At 39.5% G+C, this 18434-nt stretch overlaps 1 protein-coding gene across 2 annotated transcripts in view; it reads left to right on the top strand.

Annotated features, from left to right (window-relative positions):
- The window catches only part of MAGI2 (membrane associated guanylate kinase, WW and PDZ domain containing 2), a 761840-nt gene that overhangs the window by 709340 nt on the left and 34066 nt on the right, over positions 1-18434 (top strand). For both annotated transcript variants that reach the window (XR_012650015.1, XM_075024752.1), the window contains exons 16-19: positions 185-370; positions 4419-4593; positions 7474-7714; positions 9431-9574. Coding sequence is in view for 1 of the 2 variants with exons in the window: in XM_075024752.1 (XP_074880853.1) it covers positions 185-370; positions 4419-4593; positions 7474-7714; positions 9431-9574 (746 nt within the window). In the remaining variant the exon portion in view is untranslated. The remainder of the gene's footprint in view (positions 1-184; positions 371-4418; positions 4594-7473; positions 7715-9430; positions 9575-18434) is intronic.

Raw genomic sequence — 18434 nt, forward strand, 5'->3', positions numbered from 1 at the left:
AGTGAAATCTGTACTGTGTTAATGCAAATGACGTCGTATGAGAATTTATATTCTTACATGTTTGTACACAAGCTGGTTTTTAATTCATATAGAACTTTCTTCCAAATGAACTAATCTTCTTTTGCTTGTGAACATCACCACTTGTTTCAGCCTATGTTAACTGTGACTATTGTTCCTTGTCTAGCTGTGCCCCATAAAATAGGGCGGATAATTGATGGAAGTCCTGCGGATCGCTGTGCAAAACTTAAAGTTGGAGACCGGATCTTAGCTGTGAATGGCCAGTCTATTATTAACATGCCTCATGCTGATATTGTGAAGCTAATTAAAGACGCAGGGCTCAGTGTAACTCTTCGCATCATTCCTCAGGAGGGTAAGTAAATGGCCCTTAAAAACAGGAAGAAAATTTTAAGTGGCCTGCAATTAGCTTGAATTATGTCACTGCTTGAAAGAACATCTTTTGTTTCGCCTTCTCAGCTATAACGTACAGCACACCAAAATTACAGCCTTACAACCAGCTCAAATAATATCTTAATTCCTGAAGAGGTTTCTAGTTATGAAAGGGGTATTTAAAGAAAATCTGGAGAAACCTGAGAGAGAGCTGAGTACCAGAGAGTCAGTGTTAATGACTTTTGGAAGAGTTTGGAAAAGCACCCTACAAGAGGGTTTTGAGTTTGTTCCCTTATACCCTGCTGTAAACCAAACCAAAGTTTGGCAAAGTGACTCACAAGACACTGCAATGGTTGTCACCAGGCATGTTCAGCCACCTCTGACAAAAAGTGATGTGTATGAAGAGCTCAGATTTGATAGTTTCCTCCACATGTATCACTATAAATGCACAAGGCAAGAAAGAACTGAACCCTAAATTGTCTCACCTGTAGGGTGAGGATAAGGGGACAGACTCATTAGTCTGGTCATTACTCCACAGCTAATCAGTGAAGATCTTTTTTGATGTTGGTTTCATGGGGTTTGGGGTTGATTTCAGGGCTTTTTTTAGTTTAGGCATGTGCCATACTGGTGTATGAATTGTACTGTATTAATGAGACTGTGGCTTTATATCTCAGCAACAAATACCATTAGAGCTAGGAATGTCACACAGCAAGTAACGTAATTGCTTAATTATCCATGCTCCAGTTAGATGACCTTCACCTTCTGCTGCTGCATCCAGCAATGGGACAAGGAAATGGTCTGACACTGGCCATGGACTGCAGCTGGGGGAACTCAGCTACTTTGTTAAATGAATGCAGTGAAGGAAAAACCACAGACATACACAAGTTCAGAATTCAGACCAAAGAGCTGCTGTATAATCACTGGAGGTCAGTTTTTCAAACATCTACAAACAAGTGTGATGCTGCGTGTAGTCCGTGCAGCTTATTTAGGCCTCCCTGGTATCCAGATTAATTCATATAAGCAAATGGCTAATAGTTCAGTGTTAGGGATGGATACCTTAAATTAGAAAGCAAGCAGAGGTGCATCTGAGATGCAGTGCTACAAGATGTTCTCAGGTGCTAGTGGTGAGAAATGATTTGTGCCCAAGGCATGGCTTCCCTGTGTGACTGTGTGACACTGGACACTTCATTTGCCTTCTGATGAATTAGCTTCCCGGCTTACAAAATTAGGAAAAAAATCTAATACCTCTGTAATGTACTTTCAGGTGAAAAATACCATATAAATGCAAAGCAGTTTTAGAAGCAGGTTATGATTTGACTAGTTCATCCATAGTTATAAGAGTAATGTAGAAATGAGGGGCAACATTCCCAATCTTCCTGTCTGAAACTTTGCAATACAAAAGAGAGTCACAGATGCAAAATGGGTGATTAAAGCCTTAAGCACAGTAATTACACAGACAAGTATTGCTTATGCCTGCATGAGGAGTGTTTTAAGTGCAAATATACAAGCTTTTTAACAATTAAGTCTAAATTGAAAAGATTTTTAATAAAGTAGCCAAAATTTTTAGAATAATTCTGAGCATAAATTAAGTAGAGAGCCATTAGAAATGTGCAGTCATAGGGGACAAACTTAAGTGTTAAAAAAATAAAAAATAAAATCATTCAAAATACAAACTAGATTCAAATATAAAACTAGGCAAGATCTGGATCGTGCATAGTTATTGCTGTTAGGGATGCTTAGCCATACGCATGTCCATTCTGGATACTTTGCACCACCCCACACTGGCCTCACTGATTCTGTTGCAAGCAGGAATAAAAAAAATATAACATGTACCTTTGCTGTTGATAGTGCATGAGCAATTACTTCTGCAGTGCTCTCTCCTCTTGTGGGTGGACATTTACACTTCTTAATAGGTAAGTGATGAGCAGCATAACTGTGCCAGTGTGTCGGGAGAAATATATTCAATGTGAGCTCAGTGCCAAATGTGTCTTCCCCCAAGTGCAGTGGGAAGCCTGAAGGAAGATTGGCATCCTATAATTGTAACAAGGTCACAAGGCCAAATTTCCTACCCCAGCCTCTTTGTCTTTTTGAATTTTATGTTGTTTGGAAAGAAGGATTCTGGTTTTCTGCAGTGTTATTATGTGAAACTCTGGTCATTTGGCACAATACAGTGAAATAAAACATGGGCTTAGCTAGTTAATCAGAATTTATTGAGATTGGGTTTACTGTGCACAGTTCCCAAAGATTTAAAAAAAGATAGGAAATGCTTTTTGATCTCAAAGACAGCAGGAGCTAACACAAGCACACCAGTGCTTTAGCTTTTGTGACAACAGTCTGTCATCCCATAACAGTGGTGAAAGCAATAAAATTGTTCATTCTCTCAAAATGAAAAGTATTTCAAATATCTAGAAGCTTTGCTAAGGCACATGGAGGACAGGGAAGTGATTCGAGACAGCCAGCACGGTTTCACCAAGGGCAAGTCCTGCCCGACCAACCTAGTGACCTTCTCTGATGGAGTGACTACGTCAGTGGACAAGGGAAGAACTATGGATGTCATCTGTCTGGAGTTCTGTAAGGCCTTTGACAGGGTCCCCCACAACATCCTTCTCTCTAAACTGGAGAGATATGGATTTGATGGATGGACTGTTCAGTGGACGAGAAAATGGTTGGATGGTCTTATCCAAAGGGTAGTGGTCAATGGCTCAATGTCCAGATGGAGATCAGTGTCCTCAGGGGTCTGTACTGGGACCAGTACTGTTTAATATCTTCATCAATGACATAGACGGTGGGATCGAGTGCATCCACAGCAAGTTTGCCGACAACACTAAGCTGAATAGTGTGGTTGACACACCTGAGGGACAGGATGCCATCCAGAGGGACTTGGACGAGGTCAAGAAGTGGGCCCATGTGAAGCTCATGAGGTTTGACAAGGCCAAGTGCAAGGTCCTGCACCTGGGTCAGGGCAACCCCCAGTATCAATACAGGGTGGGGGATGACGGGATTGAGAGTAACCCTGCCAAGAAGGACTTGGGGGTACTGGTGGATGAAAAGCAATGTGCACTCACAGCCCAGAAGACCAACTATATCCTGGGCTGCATTAGAAGGATCAGGGCCGGCAGGTCGAGGGAGGTGATTCTGCCCCTCTACTCTGCTCTGGTGAGACCCCACTTGGGGTACTGTGTCCAGCTCTGTGGCCCCCAACACAAGAAAGGCATGGACCTGTTGGAGTGGGTCCAGAGGAGGGCCACAAAAATGATCAGAGGGCTGGAGCACCTCTCCTGTGAAGACAGGCTGAGAGAGTTGGGGTTGTTCAGCCTGGAGAAGAGAAGGCTCTGGGGAGACCTTGTTGAGGCCTTGCAGTACTTAAAGGGGGATTACAAGAAAGATGGGGACAAATCTTTTAGCAGGGCCTATTGCAACAGGACAGGGGGTAATGGTTTTAAACTGAAAGAGGGTACATTTAGACTAGATATAAGAGGGTAGATTTAGACTAGATACAAGGAAGAAATATTTTACAATGAGGGTGCTGAAACACTGCAACAGGTTGCCCAGAGAGGTGGTAGATGCCCCAGCCCTGGAAACATTCACAATCTGGCTGGACAGGGCTCTGAGCAACCTGACCTAGTTGAAGATGTCCCTGCTCATTGCAGGGGGGTTGGACTAGATGACCTTTAAAGGTCCTTTCCAACCCAACCCATTCTACGATTCTGTGATTCTATGATCAGTATTTCTAGGCTTTAAAAGATAACATGAAACACTGAAGCAATTCACCTTATTCAGTTGGGTTTTAAGTAATGGAGGTGTCAGCTGGAGTTGTAGAAGTGACCAAGATCTCAGATTCCCACGGACTATCAAAAGGATACCATTAGGTTCAGATGTCTTAAAATCTAATTATAACCCCAGAGAGTAAAAGTGACAAAGCATAAATTTTCGGAGGTAGTGTGTGACCAAAAATTATTATTGTCTACCTTTGCCCTTTATTAAATGCCACACTGCGACAGGCCTTTAATCTCCAGCTTCCCATTACGCAGAGCTGAACAGCCCAGCCTCGGCCCCCAGCTCGGAGAAGCAGAGCCCCATGGCCCAGCAGCACAGCCCCATGGCCCAGCAGAGTCCCCTGGCGCAGCAGAGCCCCGTCGCCCAGCACAGCCCCGTTGCCCAGCCACCGCCTCCCCAGCCCCTCCAGCTCCAGGGGCACGAAAACAGGTAAGAGCAGTTCTTCCAGCCTCTGCCTCCTGTGAGGACCGCGGGACACCCTTGTGCTGGGTCTTCATGCTGTTTCTAAGTGGCTGTGAGCCATCGCTTGTGGTGTTCTGACAAGCCACGGCCCCGTGACTGCATTCGCAGAGCATGAGTTGTGCATGCCAGAACGGTCTGCAAGTCTTGTTCAGGTATGAAACATGTTATTATGAACAAGGGTCTAGCCAACCTTCCTCAAACGTCCATCAGGATCATATGTTTGCCAAGGAACTAAACACTGCAGTATTCCTTGCTAATAATTTCATTGCTAACATACTATCTGATATCACTACAACTTAGAAAATACGGGTATATCAGTATCTGATCATGAGGTGGCCTTTTTTTTTTCATTACCTGACATGTGGTTTGTGTGGGGTTTTTGTCCATTAGACTTCTGCAGTCAGGGATATATTTTTATAACAGTTTTTGTCTATGGGGTGCCATTTTCCAGCCGATTTCTCATGTGTAATTTATGCATATGCATTGACAAATTTATCTGTGATGGAAATTAAATGATAGGGGGATAGAAATTTTGTGACCAGCTGTATTAAAAGCTGTATATAAAAAGGCACACTCAGGCTGTGGGATGATACAACTTTCTGTGATCTCCAATCAACACTATTTAGTCTTTGGATTAATTTTTGGCATGTTAAATGAGGCTGATTACACTGACTGTCTTTATGCTAATCTTCAGTAACCAACATACCTCATCAAGACCCTCTTCCCCAAACAGTAGATGCTGGTTACAGGATTGTAACTTCTTGCTTCTGGAGATACTTGAGTTCAGTTGTGACTTAGACACTATGCCCTCTAAATCTCCTTGCTTAACAGATGTAGCACTTTCATTTGCCCAAAATTATTTTCTCTCAATTAGTCACACTTGGCAAATTTCTTTGTCTTATATTTCATTCAGTACTTTTTCCAAAAGTGATCACCTCCTAGAAGACATATGTTTCTAACAAAATCCAATGCAAAGTTTTCACAAAAGTCTCTCTGTGCAGTTATAAGTCGGTATTAAATGTCTGCTGAATTGGGAATTTTCAAAGGGCATCACTAAACTATATTAATTGAAGTTCCAAAAAGAAATTCTGTAATAGTTTTACTGAAAAGCATAAGCTATAATTGGTCATGTCACCATTTACATATTTAGCAAAAATTACAGTGCGTCCAGCTGTAAATAAAAGCATCATCTTCTGGGATACAATTGTGGTCATATGTTGGGAACCTGCCTAAGGATTCTTATTCCAGAAAAAGGTCCATTGTTGCTAGTTCATACAGAATCATTTTTCACTAGATTTTATAAGTCAGATTGCAGCTTGTTTATATAGCCATGGTCATTGTTTCTGTATCAAAATCAAAATACTGTAAGATATTTAAAACTCTTAGGAATACTAACTACTATTTTTATTTCCAGTATTAATAAGGCTCAGTATCACAGTAAGCGTGTTTGTTCTCCGTCTTCTTTTTACAGGATCGTGATACTGAGTAAAGAAAGTAACAGGATTGCATGTATATATGCAGGTCTTGCTATAGATGCCACGTACAAGTTTTAAAAGAACACGTGGCAGCAGGCTATTTTCATCTTCTCATAAAAGTCAAAGGGAAATCGTTCTGATATTTTTGTGTCTGGCTAGACATTCAGCTGATTAAAGCTAGTGTGTAGGAAGATTTACCATAATGATACTATAGCTGTGCTAATAAAGTAATGAAGTTTTGAAACATATCTGAAACATTTTAAAATGTTTAGATTTTTTGCATTATCTTTTCATACGTAAATTAACATGATCAAAAACAATGCTCCCATTTTTTCAGAATGTAATTTTTTTAAATCAGTAAGTCCATTTCAAAATCCCCACAGTCTGTATGTGTCCATGTGTCTGCATGTGTGCACACATGGCCACTTGGTCAACTGAAAACTTCCAGACCATTATTAAAGCAGAGTCTGAAATGTATATTTCCTGTATAGGAAAAAAAATAAAGTGTGAAATGCCATTATGCACTGATTTCCACGTGGTAAGGGAGCCACTCTTTCCCATTTGAGTAAATTAATTAACTAGTTGTTGTACTACAGAAAGTCACATTTTCTTTGAAATTTTAGGACTCGTCTTCCTGTAACCAGTTTCCAATTAAAGCGATATTTTACTTATTACTACTTCCTCATTAACCAAATTTGTTTTCCTTTCACCCTGTGTTATTTCTGTGCATAACTACTGATATGACCTGCGACGGGCTTGTAGCCTGATAGTATTATAGGGAGTGTGTAATAATAAAAAACCACACTATATTAACAGATGTTATATAAAGAATACCTTTCATTAACAAGATAACAGCTAATACAAAGAATGTATCCTTTTTTAACCTTAAGAAGCTCACAATAATCATAGTTTATGTCAATGAAACAGAGGGGTTATAAATGTCTGCACTGATGTTTCGTTTACTCTACAGAAATCTTAATTCTGGAAAAAAGCACTTTTTTTCTGCATTATTTTGTAGTGAGTATTGTGGGTGTTTTCACATGCAGTTTCGTCTTCCAAGTAGGCAAGATAAGTGGGAATCGAGATGCTTTTCCTGTTCCTGTCCCTTTGAGCCTGATCCTAATCTCACTGATACGAGCTGGAAAATTGCACAGTATGACCTGAGGGAAAATTGCTTATGTCCATGTTTCAAAAGCTCTCACTGTTTTTGGATGCCTTGACTATTTACACTTGAAAGTTTTGCTTCTCTGTGAAAATTTGTTTTATGCGATTTTGCAGTCAGGCAATTTGCTTTCGCTCCTCAATATTGCATGTAATGCATATTCTTAATGTGTTGCCACTTTCTGAAACTAAGTCATTTTGTCTTTTTCAGTTATAGGTCAGAAGTAAAAGCCAGACAGGACGTGAAACCTGATATCCGGCAGCCTCCATTTACAGACTACAGGCAGTCCTCAACGGACTACCGACAGCCTCCACTGGACTACAGGCATCCTCCGGTGATGGATTACCAGCAGCCACCACCTCTGGACTACAGGCAGCCGCCGTTGATAGATTACAGGCAGCATTCGCCTGACACCAGGCAGTACCCTCTGTCAGAGTACAGGCAGCCCCAGGTACAAAGGGAAATACTTAGAGCACTCCTAACCAGAAAGCGTTACGGTCTGTAGGGAGAGACCATGTAAATTGGTAAAAAAGATGACATTATAGAAGAAAAAGGCACCTGTATTGGTTTTACTCTAAGTTACTATTTCTCTGTAGAGCTAATTACTTCAAGACCATTAATATTAATGAACTATGTGATCTGTCAAATAGCACTACATTTATAATTGTGTGACTATAATGTTAAATAGATGCTATTTTTAAGGTACTGGAGAGTTAAAATAAAAGTTCTAAAATAAGCTGCCTTTGCATCAGCAGAGGAATTTTTTTATTCCTAGGAGCATAATACAGTCATTGAACAGTGGATGTACTTAGGTCAGACTGCATTTCTACAGCATTGTTGAAAATGAAGATTTTAGCTAATCTGAATAAGTAAAATAAATACATAAATAAATGTGAATGCTGACTGATAAAATTACATTTCTGTTGGTAATAGTCTCGATGAGGAGAAACTAGCTTGTGCAACTAGTTTCTCTGACATCAGGCATGATCTTACGAAGTCAAAGAAATAAACCTTAGATGAAGAGTTACATTACCTTGGACAAGACTCTGCTGATGACAAATATTTACTGATAGCTGTGAAGGTTTGAGGATTTAGCCCAAAGTTCAGACTTGCAAAAAAAATCCTCCATTCTCCTTACATAAAGGCAGAAAAATACAGAGGTCTGAAAAACATTTAATAAGAGAATGTAAACTTCTGAACACTATATGCTGGAACCATATATAGATGGTTTCTATGTCCGTCTTTTCAAAACCAGACACATAATATCAATGAAAATATCCAAATTCTTAAATGGGATCCAGAGAACACTCTGAAAATTTTACACATTTCAGTATCTAAATTCTGAATCCCTATCCTCATGCGCATACCCTATAAGATGCTTCTTAGCCTCTGGAGAGGTGCTTAGACTACCTCTTTCTCACCATCTCCTGTTTAATTCTCTAACCACTGGTCTACACAACCCAGCCTTGCTCTTGTTTTTCTCCTGCTCCCATGGTGCTTGCACTCTTGGCTGTCAATGGATCAGAAGCAACAGAGCAAGTTCTCACCCAGACCCCTCTATGGGGCTGGTAGTTAGGGGCCACCAAGGAAAAACTGGAAAGATGAATCTCAGTCTCTGCAGGACACAGAAAGGGTGAAACTCAAATCTTCTTTGCAACTCCTCCTCAAGGCACATGTTTTAACAGAAGAGATGAGAGTTGCTGTACTTTGTGACTCCATGCAGTCCAGCCTGCTGATCATGTTAAGTTCTGATGGGAATTTAGGAGGCGTCTCTTCTACTAATTTTTAGTTGTGGTGATGCTTATACAGGAACTGCCTGCTACCTCACTTGCCAAATCAGCACTTCTGCAGAGACATAAACACTTACACTCAGGTGCCGTGAAAGTATTGAGGGACAACATGGAAACCATCTAGAGAGTTTTTGGCACCAGGCAACTGCTGGAAGATAGCCTTTCAGGGGGGTTTAAACTGAGGCATTTACATTTTGCTAAAGTCTCTTCTCAGAAATGGCCTAAGTCTGTCAGTGCGGAAGCATACTTTGAAGGTCCCTTTGCTCATATCAGTTGCATAGTTGCACTTTTGAAGAGATGTATTTTAAAGTTTTCTTGAATGTATACCATGACATTCACATGGTTAATTGTCTTTCATTTTGCATTTGTCTATACAGGACTTTGATTATTTCACTGTTGATTTGGAGAAAGGAGCCAAAGGTTTTGGGTTTAGTATTCGAGGAGGAAGGGAGTACAAAATGGATTTGTATGTGTTGAGGTTAGCAGAAGATGGACCAGCAATAAGAAATGGAAGGATGAGGGTAAGTAAAATGCATTGTAACAATTCTTTTCAACATTTACAGATATTTTTGCTGATGGGGTCAAAGAGAAAGCATTTCTTCCATCTCTGATCAGGTTTTGAAGAACCAATGCCATATACCTCTTATAGTACAAACTTGTTCTGTAGGAGTTCAAGAAATTAGTTGAAACATATAGTAAGTCTGTGTAGTTTCTTTGCAGAATAAATGTATTACTTCTTGTTGATAATAGCTTTTACTGTGTTGTACGTTCTTCTCCTTATGCTTTCACTTATGTCTAAGCAACTTAAAAATCTCTGACAAAAAGTTTCGTGTTTCTTTGATAATAATATCAGCATAATTAACAGTTATGTCTCTAATCACAAGAGCAAAGTGATAGCTATGTGACACTTATTGGATAACTATGAAACCTAAGACCTGGTCTGTGTTATTTTACTAATTTAATAAGTTGCCTTCATAGTGTTTGTTAAGTTTGTTTATTGATATTATTCAATCTTGTTTGCAGGGATCAGTTTTCACTGTTAGTCTGCATAGGTCTTAGTGCATTTGAGTCCTGTACTAGTAGAAATCATAATAACACTGCATCCAGATACTAAATCTAAAAGCATTCACTTAAGAAATTCCATGATAAAAAAAAACCCACATGTTCTGTGTAGGAAAAATAACCCAATCAAAAAGAGATGGTTTTAATCTGTGCAGTTGTGCTACAGAGGAGGTATAAACTCATCAAAGGTTTCTGATACCTTGCAGAATAGTGAGTACACAAAAAGGAGAAGGAGAAAACATAGATGAAAGAGACTACCAAGATTCAACATTTAAAAAATTGTTTATGTATCTAATTAGTGCAGCCTTGTTGAGCCAATATTTAAATACAAAGACGGGCAATGAAAATTGTGTTCTGTACAGTAATAATAGCAGATTTTTCAAATGTCATGGTCGTTACACAGATTCTATTTCACGATCTTAACAATCTCATCAAGTTTGACTTCATACTGAAAGAGCATTGTCATTGGTCTAAATATAGAATCAGAGACTTTCAGTATATAACTCAGGAGTTTTAGTATGCTTCAAATCACTCTTAACTTGCCCATTTTGTAGAATTATAGAATTCAGTTAGACAGCAGCCATACCATGGCACTGGGAGCTTGCATAAGGGAGCAATGGCATAAGCAATCCCTGTGATGAGGAAGCTGGGGGGCAAGCAGGCAGGCAACTGGTGACTGGGAAATACTGCCACAATATTTTTTGTGTGAAATAAGGGTGAATTCATGCTGCAGCTAGAACTTTAACTTAAGAATATATTCTCTGGTGAGTGTTTGCATTCTTTCCTTTACTGTAGCACTATCATAGTCAGTTGCCTTTAATGAAAAGTCGTAAGGAAGGTATACATTAGCAGCCATGTGATTAAAGATGGGGGAAAAGCTGTGCTTTTGATAAGCTCTGGAATCACATATTTGGAAACATATGACTAAGACTACAGAACAACAGAAGAACAATGCCTTTGGAGAGGGTTCATTTCAAATAATAACCTGTATTAGGCAGACAACTAACCTATTAAATTCGGTGCATCATTTGAACAAACTAGTACCACAGAATAAAGTTAGACTAACCACTCTGTGAATAGCATAAATATAAAAAGCATGTAACACAAATACACAGCTTTTTTTCAGTTTCGCTAGGAAAAGTCCTGTATCTTATAATGAAAAATGTTAATATATTTTCTAAAATAACTTATTTTAGAGCTTTTTTGTTGATGTGGCCACAACACACAGCCAAGTGTTATTCTGGCCAGATAGTTGTAACTTGTTTTTTTTCTCCCTTTTAAAGGTGTCGCTCTTTAGAATCAGTATTACACTCCAGCCTTGTCACCAAGTCTTGTGTTGTATTCTCCTGTTTAACAGACATTTTAACCTGACAATCACAAATGGGTTGGTTAGGAACTTGCAAGACTTTTATCTCCAGTGACCTGTAACTGATGGACACCAGAAGCTCAAGAAACAGCTTCTTCAAAACAAAAATAGAAAAACAAAACAAAAAATAGTAATTGCTGAAAGGAATAGAGTATATAGGAAGATGAGCAAAGGAAGCAGAGTTCTTTCCCCATATCTCCTTTCCTAAGTTTAGATCTGCTGTTAATAATGCAGGTTCATTCCCATTTCTTGGGTGGGACCACCAGCCTGCTTACTGCAGTTCTGTATCTCTCTGTTTCACAGATGCATCTCTATAGCAAAATATGCAAAAATCTGTTCAGTGCTTCTTGCTTCACATACCATCATCTTTAAAGATCAGATTCTCTGATCCTAGGCTTTCAGCACTGGGGGTAGTAAACCATGCTTATGTGGTAGGATCTTATCAGGAGCATTTTCCAGCTAATAGTTCTTCTCATGATCTACTTTTATCTCCATTATTGTTTTGCTTCCTGTTTCCTCCACCTTTCGAACAGCCTTCTTTGATTTAACTGAAGCCTTACAGAAAAACATGAAGTAGATAACACAAGGTGCAGGTCATGCTTATAGAAAGAAATAGTGCATATAACTCCACCATTATTCCCATTCACCAAGCCAAGAAAAGAAAAATTAAACCAGCTAAGCCGTTGAAAAAAGTAGATCATACAATGAAACGTTACCTGTAAAGCATTTAGATATAATAAGTAAATGTATTCCACAAATAACATTTTGTTGTCAGTTTAGTTATAGCCAGCAAAAGCCCCGATAAAGGCACATTCATATTGATACAAATCTCCCTACTTTACAGAAATAAATAGAAGAATACAAAGTACTTTTTAAAGGAATAGAGCTACATCTATACCAATGGGTTTACAAATTTGTATAATTGAAGTAATGCAATCTCTAACTGAAGACAGCTCTAGATAGGCAAGTCAAAGTCTGCATGTTGTACTCTCTTAGTGGGCACTGCAAAACCATAGTGATGGGATGAGCCCAACAGCTATATTCCACTTGGACACATGTTAAAAAATCTGAAAGTCTATCAGCACACATTCAAAAGATTCTGAGGTCTAAATACATGTAAAAGTGTTATGCATTACAGATGCAGAGTATAAATTTAAAGAAGAAAAGCTAAGATTACAGGAAATCATATGTAAATAAAGAAATTGTATGGAACTGTCTCTTGTAAAAGAAAATAGAGTAGACCCATTACTGAGGAAGGTAAGTATGAAAGGAATAAAATATACCAATAATAGGAGCAAAGAGAAATTGAACAAAAAGGCAATGATGAAACAACATGAAGAAAGTGACACCAAGATTGGGTCATCCTTATGACACTTTCAGTTTGATCATCAGGCTTTTATGAACTCCAGTGAAGCTTGGGAGCAGATGAGAGAACAGACTCATAGAGCAAGCACTAGAAATGAGAGTCTTCCACTGGCCCTGCCAGAACTGTCTGGATATGAAAAGACTGATGGAAAGAGGAAAAAGGTTTGATGACATTTGTTATCACATCACCATTTCCAATCAGAAATCCTGGTCTTCCTTCCCACTGGGAATGGCATACTAGGCACTTACTTTGTGTTTTTATTCAAAACAAATCCACTGAGCAACACTCCATTTTAGGATTAAGAGATCTAAAATAGTCTTTAATTGCCCTTCATGACTGATGGAGCTTTCTACTTTGATTTTCTGTGGAATTGTTCTGGGAACCAGAAAGGTTGAAGACTATTGAGTTGATGTTGTACAGAGTTCATCGGTCTCACCAGCATACTGCTCTTCTCCTCAAGGATCCCTTTCTGCCAGCCTATATAGTCACTGTGTCATGTCTTAAGGTTTGACAAATTATTGCCTTAAAAACAGTTTTAAAACTTTCACAGGCTTATTACACTGTTCTTAGTTGTAGCACTTTTACATGCACTGAGACTTTTATTTGGGCTCATAGACTTTGCTTCTGCAGAAAGCCCAAGCATACGATTTATCTGTCACTAGACATGGGAAGGAAATGTCCATCAAAGGACCCAGAAGTCTGCAAGGAGAAGTGTTTCTTCATATGCGTCCTCTGCCTGCATAGTTGGTAAACTATTCTCAGCCAGTGTTGGAGACCCACAGCCATAATTGTGTAACTTCATATAAAACCATATGTCAAGTAATATACCACAATTAACTTTGGCAGGATTTCACTGCAATTCATAGATAAGTTATACAGAGATTCCTTGCAGAAGACCTCTGTAGGGAGGAACCTCATCACTACACTGGAAGTAAATACAGATCCCTCTTAAATCTGACAGCTGAGTAGAGAGCAAGCTACAATGGTGAATTCTGAAAAGCCTACCACAACAAAGGTTTACAGAACTTGAAACATGTGACTCAAAATACTTCCAATAAACTAAGTGAATTTTCATGAAGAGCAAGATATCTTACAAATTAGGAGTAATGAAGAAAAGTTTCATTGGATCTAAGGAGAAGATTACAAAAGAAAACATGACTATCCAAAAATTTAAATGGTAGATAGACTCACTGAGAGCTCCAAGTTGTAAAAATTTATCTCCACCCTCCTTCGGGATCAGGGAGTACCAGAAATATAAGACTCTGTCCACACCATGGCAAAAAAGGACTGAATAGGACCATGTCTGTGCTCCGTAAGACAAGGATGTATTAACCATGAGAAAAGTTTGGAGAATTATTAGTGCCTTTTATATCTTATCCTGAAGTGGCAGAGGTCTAAGCACATCAAGACTCCATTTCTCAAGCAATCCTAACATCAGGGAAAAAAATTTGAAACTGATTCATGATATTGAAGAATAAAGCTGCAAGGCGTAGTCTCAGACTAGGGCAAGAATATGGTGCACACACTATCATCAGAGACAGTAGTATTGAGTTGAATCAGTCACCAGAGATGAGGGACGTAACACAGCCAATGTGAAGCACAGTCCCCACAGCCTTTGAAGATTCAAACACTCCTGGCGACAATTTTACACGTCTATTTAGATAAGGCTCACGATAACTCATATTTTATTCCTGTCTCACATTGAGGACAATGATCGGCAGAGCTCTGCCTGCAGATCTCTGTCACTTCCTGTCTTAGAGATAGGGAACTGCTGACTGCTCTCACAGGAGTTGTTAAGGATGGTCGTAGTGTTTGCTAGACGTGTGAGATATGATCAACAGATCTCTTATTGCCTTGAATTATATCTCCTCCTGCCAGCATGTTTACTGAAACCAGCGTCAAACAAAGAGCCTGTGGCTAAGAGCTGCAAAGGTACAGTGTCTTGCACAAATGGGTTTAGTCAATGCGAAATTCATGAAGAATGAGGGCGAAATGTGCTTTTTTATACACAATGTGCGTCTGTGTCATTTTGTCACTTTGTGAGTTACATCCTTTTTTTCACACCTTCCACGAAAGCCATACTTCTCATCTCTGACATTTCTAGTTTCATTGTCTTGTCAACTCATTTTTTCTCAGTCCACATACCCAGTTAGCCCTACATCTAGCTTCCTCATATCTCCTAATGCTACATTATTTTTCTCATTCTTTTGTAGATTTTTCTTATATATTTGCAGAACAGACATCTGAAATACAGGCACTGCAGAATTTTATATCTTTCATGCTTTGCAGTCCTCCTTTGACTCTTCAATCCTTTTTCCTGTTTGCTGCTTTTCCTGCAGTCTGTGCCCCTCTCTTTGTTTCAGTTGTACACAGTTGGAGATAAAATAGGCACAAGGGACAGGAAGCTCCTACAGTGTCAGTTACGAGCTTCTATGTTGTTGTTGCATAGGAACCCGTGTGGCCTTGCTCGGTCTGTTCTACCTTGCCGAGTGAGCAGCACAGTGAGACTCACAACGGTAACCAACCTATGCTGTGGACAGGTTCACAGCATCCTGCAAGCTAGCAGAATTTGTGTATTTCGTCCTTTCCTGTGATAACAGAGTTCACTCCAACCTTATTTGTGGTTATTCAGGAAACTTCATCCACCTGCACCAACAATTATTCCCAGCAAAAAGGGAGAACTCAGTATTCAAGAGCCAAGAGTCAAAAAAGGCAGGCAGACAAGAGGGAGTCTGTCTAGTATTTGGAAGGAAACAGAACTGAAGTTTCAAATGGTGGAAGGCATAAGCATTACATTTGAAACTGCTGTCAAAACCCATGTATGAGCATTCAGCAGCTTTCAAAACTGACATTTCCTTCTTTGTAAGTGTCTTAAATACAAGGTCAGGCAACTTCTTCTGGTTTTCACCTTCTGACAACATGACTTCTGCATTCCTGTTTGCAATAAGAGGGACAGAATGCCTATGAAACTCATAACCTGATATTAAAGCCCTCTCTTGAGCTATAGGAGACATAATTTTAAGTCCCCTTTGAAAAGCCTAGAGGTCAGGCTTCTAAACAGTAGAGTGTCACGTAATAGTTGGCTATTGCTAACTATGTCTCCCAGAAGAAATTAATTAGGTTCAAGACTAACTGTTCAGGCTTCTCAGAGGACTAGACAGTATGTAGGCAGCTATCTATCTGGGGTCTCTAAACGCTGTATAACAGTGGAGTTTAACAAGGGAATATAAACCTATGTCCCAAAGAAGGACACTCCTGAACATGTCAAGTCAGGCACCCAGAAATCACTTGAGCTATTCTGGGTTCAGTGGATAGACAGACAGAGCAAAGTTTAGAGCAGCTGTAGTTAGTTATGTGCCTACAGTGGTTGGAAAGACTTTTATACCACTCAAAGCAGAAGTCTTTCTCTTTTGTGTTCATCATGTTTTTTTTTCTTTTCAGCTTTCTTGATTGCTTGTTGTTGTACACATTTAGCTTGGTGCTCATCTAGTCACTTTATCACTGTATCTGTTTTTAGCAGACCTTGATTTCTAGGTTTTTAAAAGATCAAAGTTATCTGTTTCCACCAATTAAGGAATCATTCCCTGTCTGAGGCTTAAATATAATATGGCTTCCACAGACACTTCTTTTAAGTCCATATCATCATGTATAAAGTATCATAATTCTTTTTAAAATGTATTTTTAGTAGCTGTTGTCTTGTATCTCAAAGACAAAATGCAAGCAGAAATGGCTGGCCTGCCACATATGCTGTTTTGTGAGATTCCCTTTCCACGGCCAAATTTTGTACCAGAAATCACATGCAGTTGCTGTAGCTTCACACACAGGTACCTTCTCCAAATCTTTGTGATTCCGCTCTTCATGTGTTACTGCTATACTTCTTCAGTCCCTCCAGAACAGAACAGAGTCTTTGCAGGGTTATCTCAGCTTTTTGTAGTTCTATTGCCAAAGGAAGGGGGTAAATATGAAAAAACACTGATCATCAACAGGACTGATTGTTTCCTGTCAGAGATCATCCAATAAAAGCTTAAAAGGAAGAATGAACAATTTCTTACTCTACAGTAAATGGAAATATTTAAGAGCATGTTGCCATGCAGAACCCACAGTTTGCACTGGCTCCTCGCTGGTATAGAGCCTCTCCTAGATTTCTTGTTAATGCAGAATGGAGCATCTGTTTGGGATGCTCCATCATTGATTAGCCCCACATTAAAGGGTTATTTCCTACAGTCTGCAGCAGAATACACCTGAGGTTGCAGTCAGTAAGTACGGTAAGCACAGTAAGCAAGAAGTAGCTCAGTTGAGCTTGACAGTAGTTAGAGCAAAAAGTATTAAAAATAGCAGGCAAGCAGTTGTCACACAGTAGAGATAGTAGATGACAGATACTGACATTTCTTTATCCAATCAAGAAAGCTGCAGCAAGGAAATGGGAAGAAGGCAAGAATGGCTTGATCAGTCATGACCTTTGTACAAACATTGAGGGCAATCACTGTATCCAAAAATAAACTAAGGATTGACCAGTGTAATCCTTAATTTTTGCCATAGCAACCTTTGGACTCCTGTTTTGGATCAAAAAGAAAGCTGAAGACTTTGACATATACTGCTGAGTGACTCATGCAAATCTCCAGGTCTCAAAAGGCAGTGAAGTCCTATGTTCAGAATATTGGAGAAAAGTGGATATTGCTGTCAGAAAGCCTCTTGCAAGTTTACTCTAGTCACTGCAAACATAAAGGTGGAAGGAGCAGTGGTAGGTCCTAAAAGCCAAAAAGGTCTTCTCCAGGTGGTGTTCTGGGACCAGTAGGGAGTCAGCTGCTGAGCACTTGACATGAGTGAGGGCTTGAGAAGGCTGTCAGAAACCCCACTGAAAAGTCACTAATATTTAGATATAAAATATTGACATTATGCCCACACATAAGAGACAGAAGTGTACTCCAGGAGCATACAGTGTTCCACCAGCGTCTCTTTGACTAAGGTCTTGTGCACGCATTTGAAAGACAAATGCCTACAGAGTGATTCATGTCAGTTAAGTGGCCAATCCTTTCTACATAAGTAGCACTTACTCTTAAAACCTGCAGCATACCTGGCTTACTTTATGCGGTAATATAAATCTTACCTTCATAGTAAGCATTCAGTGAATGTCAACACTGTCATTACAATGGAGCACAAAGACAAAGATATCCTTAGTCCCATCCGTTTATTCTGTGATTTGTGATCCATCTGAACAGCACAGGAAGATGTTAGCTATGCTTTCCCACCGAATTGCATGTCCCTTTGGGGTAATCTCATTCACACGCCAATTCCCTACTACATACATCACCATCCAACCTCACTTGTAGTGAGTCTGGGTTTGATTGATCTGAACTCTGGGAATTCAACTGGGATACTTGAGCATATGAGCTGTATGCCAGCCTGTGGCAAGAGGAGCTCAATGCCAGGTTAGTGTAATTGGCAGAATTCAAGGAAGAATATATTGACATGCAGACATAAAGCTGATCAACATTCTTGTGCCTGCACAACAAAGAAATGCAAACTGAGGTCCTCAGGGATCCTGAATATATTTTGACAGTATAAAAGCTTAATAAATCAAGAGTGT

Source organism: Buteo buteo, chromosome 4 (genome assembly GCF_964188355.1).
Source record: "Buteo buteo chromosome 4, bButBut1.hap1.1, whole genome shotgun sequence".
Taxonomy (NCBI): Eukaryota; Metazoa; Chordata; class Aves; order Accipitriformes; family Accipitridae; genus Buteo; species Buteo buteo.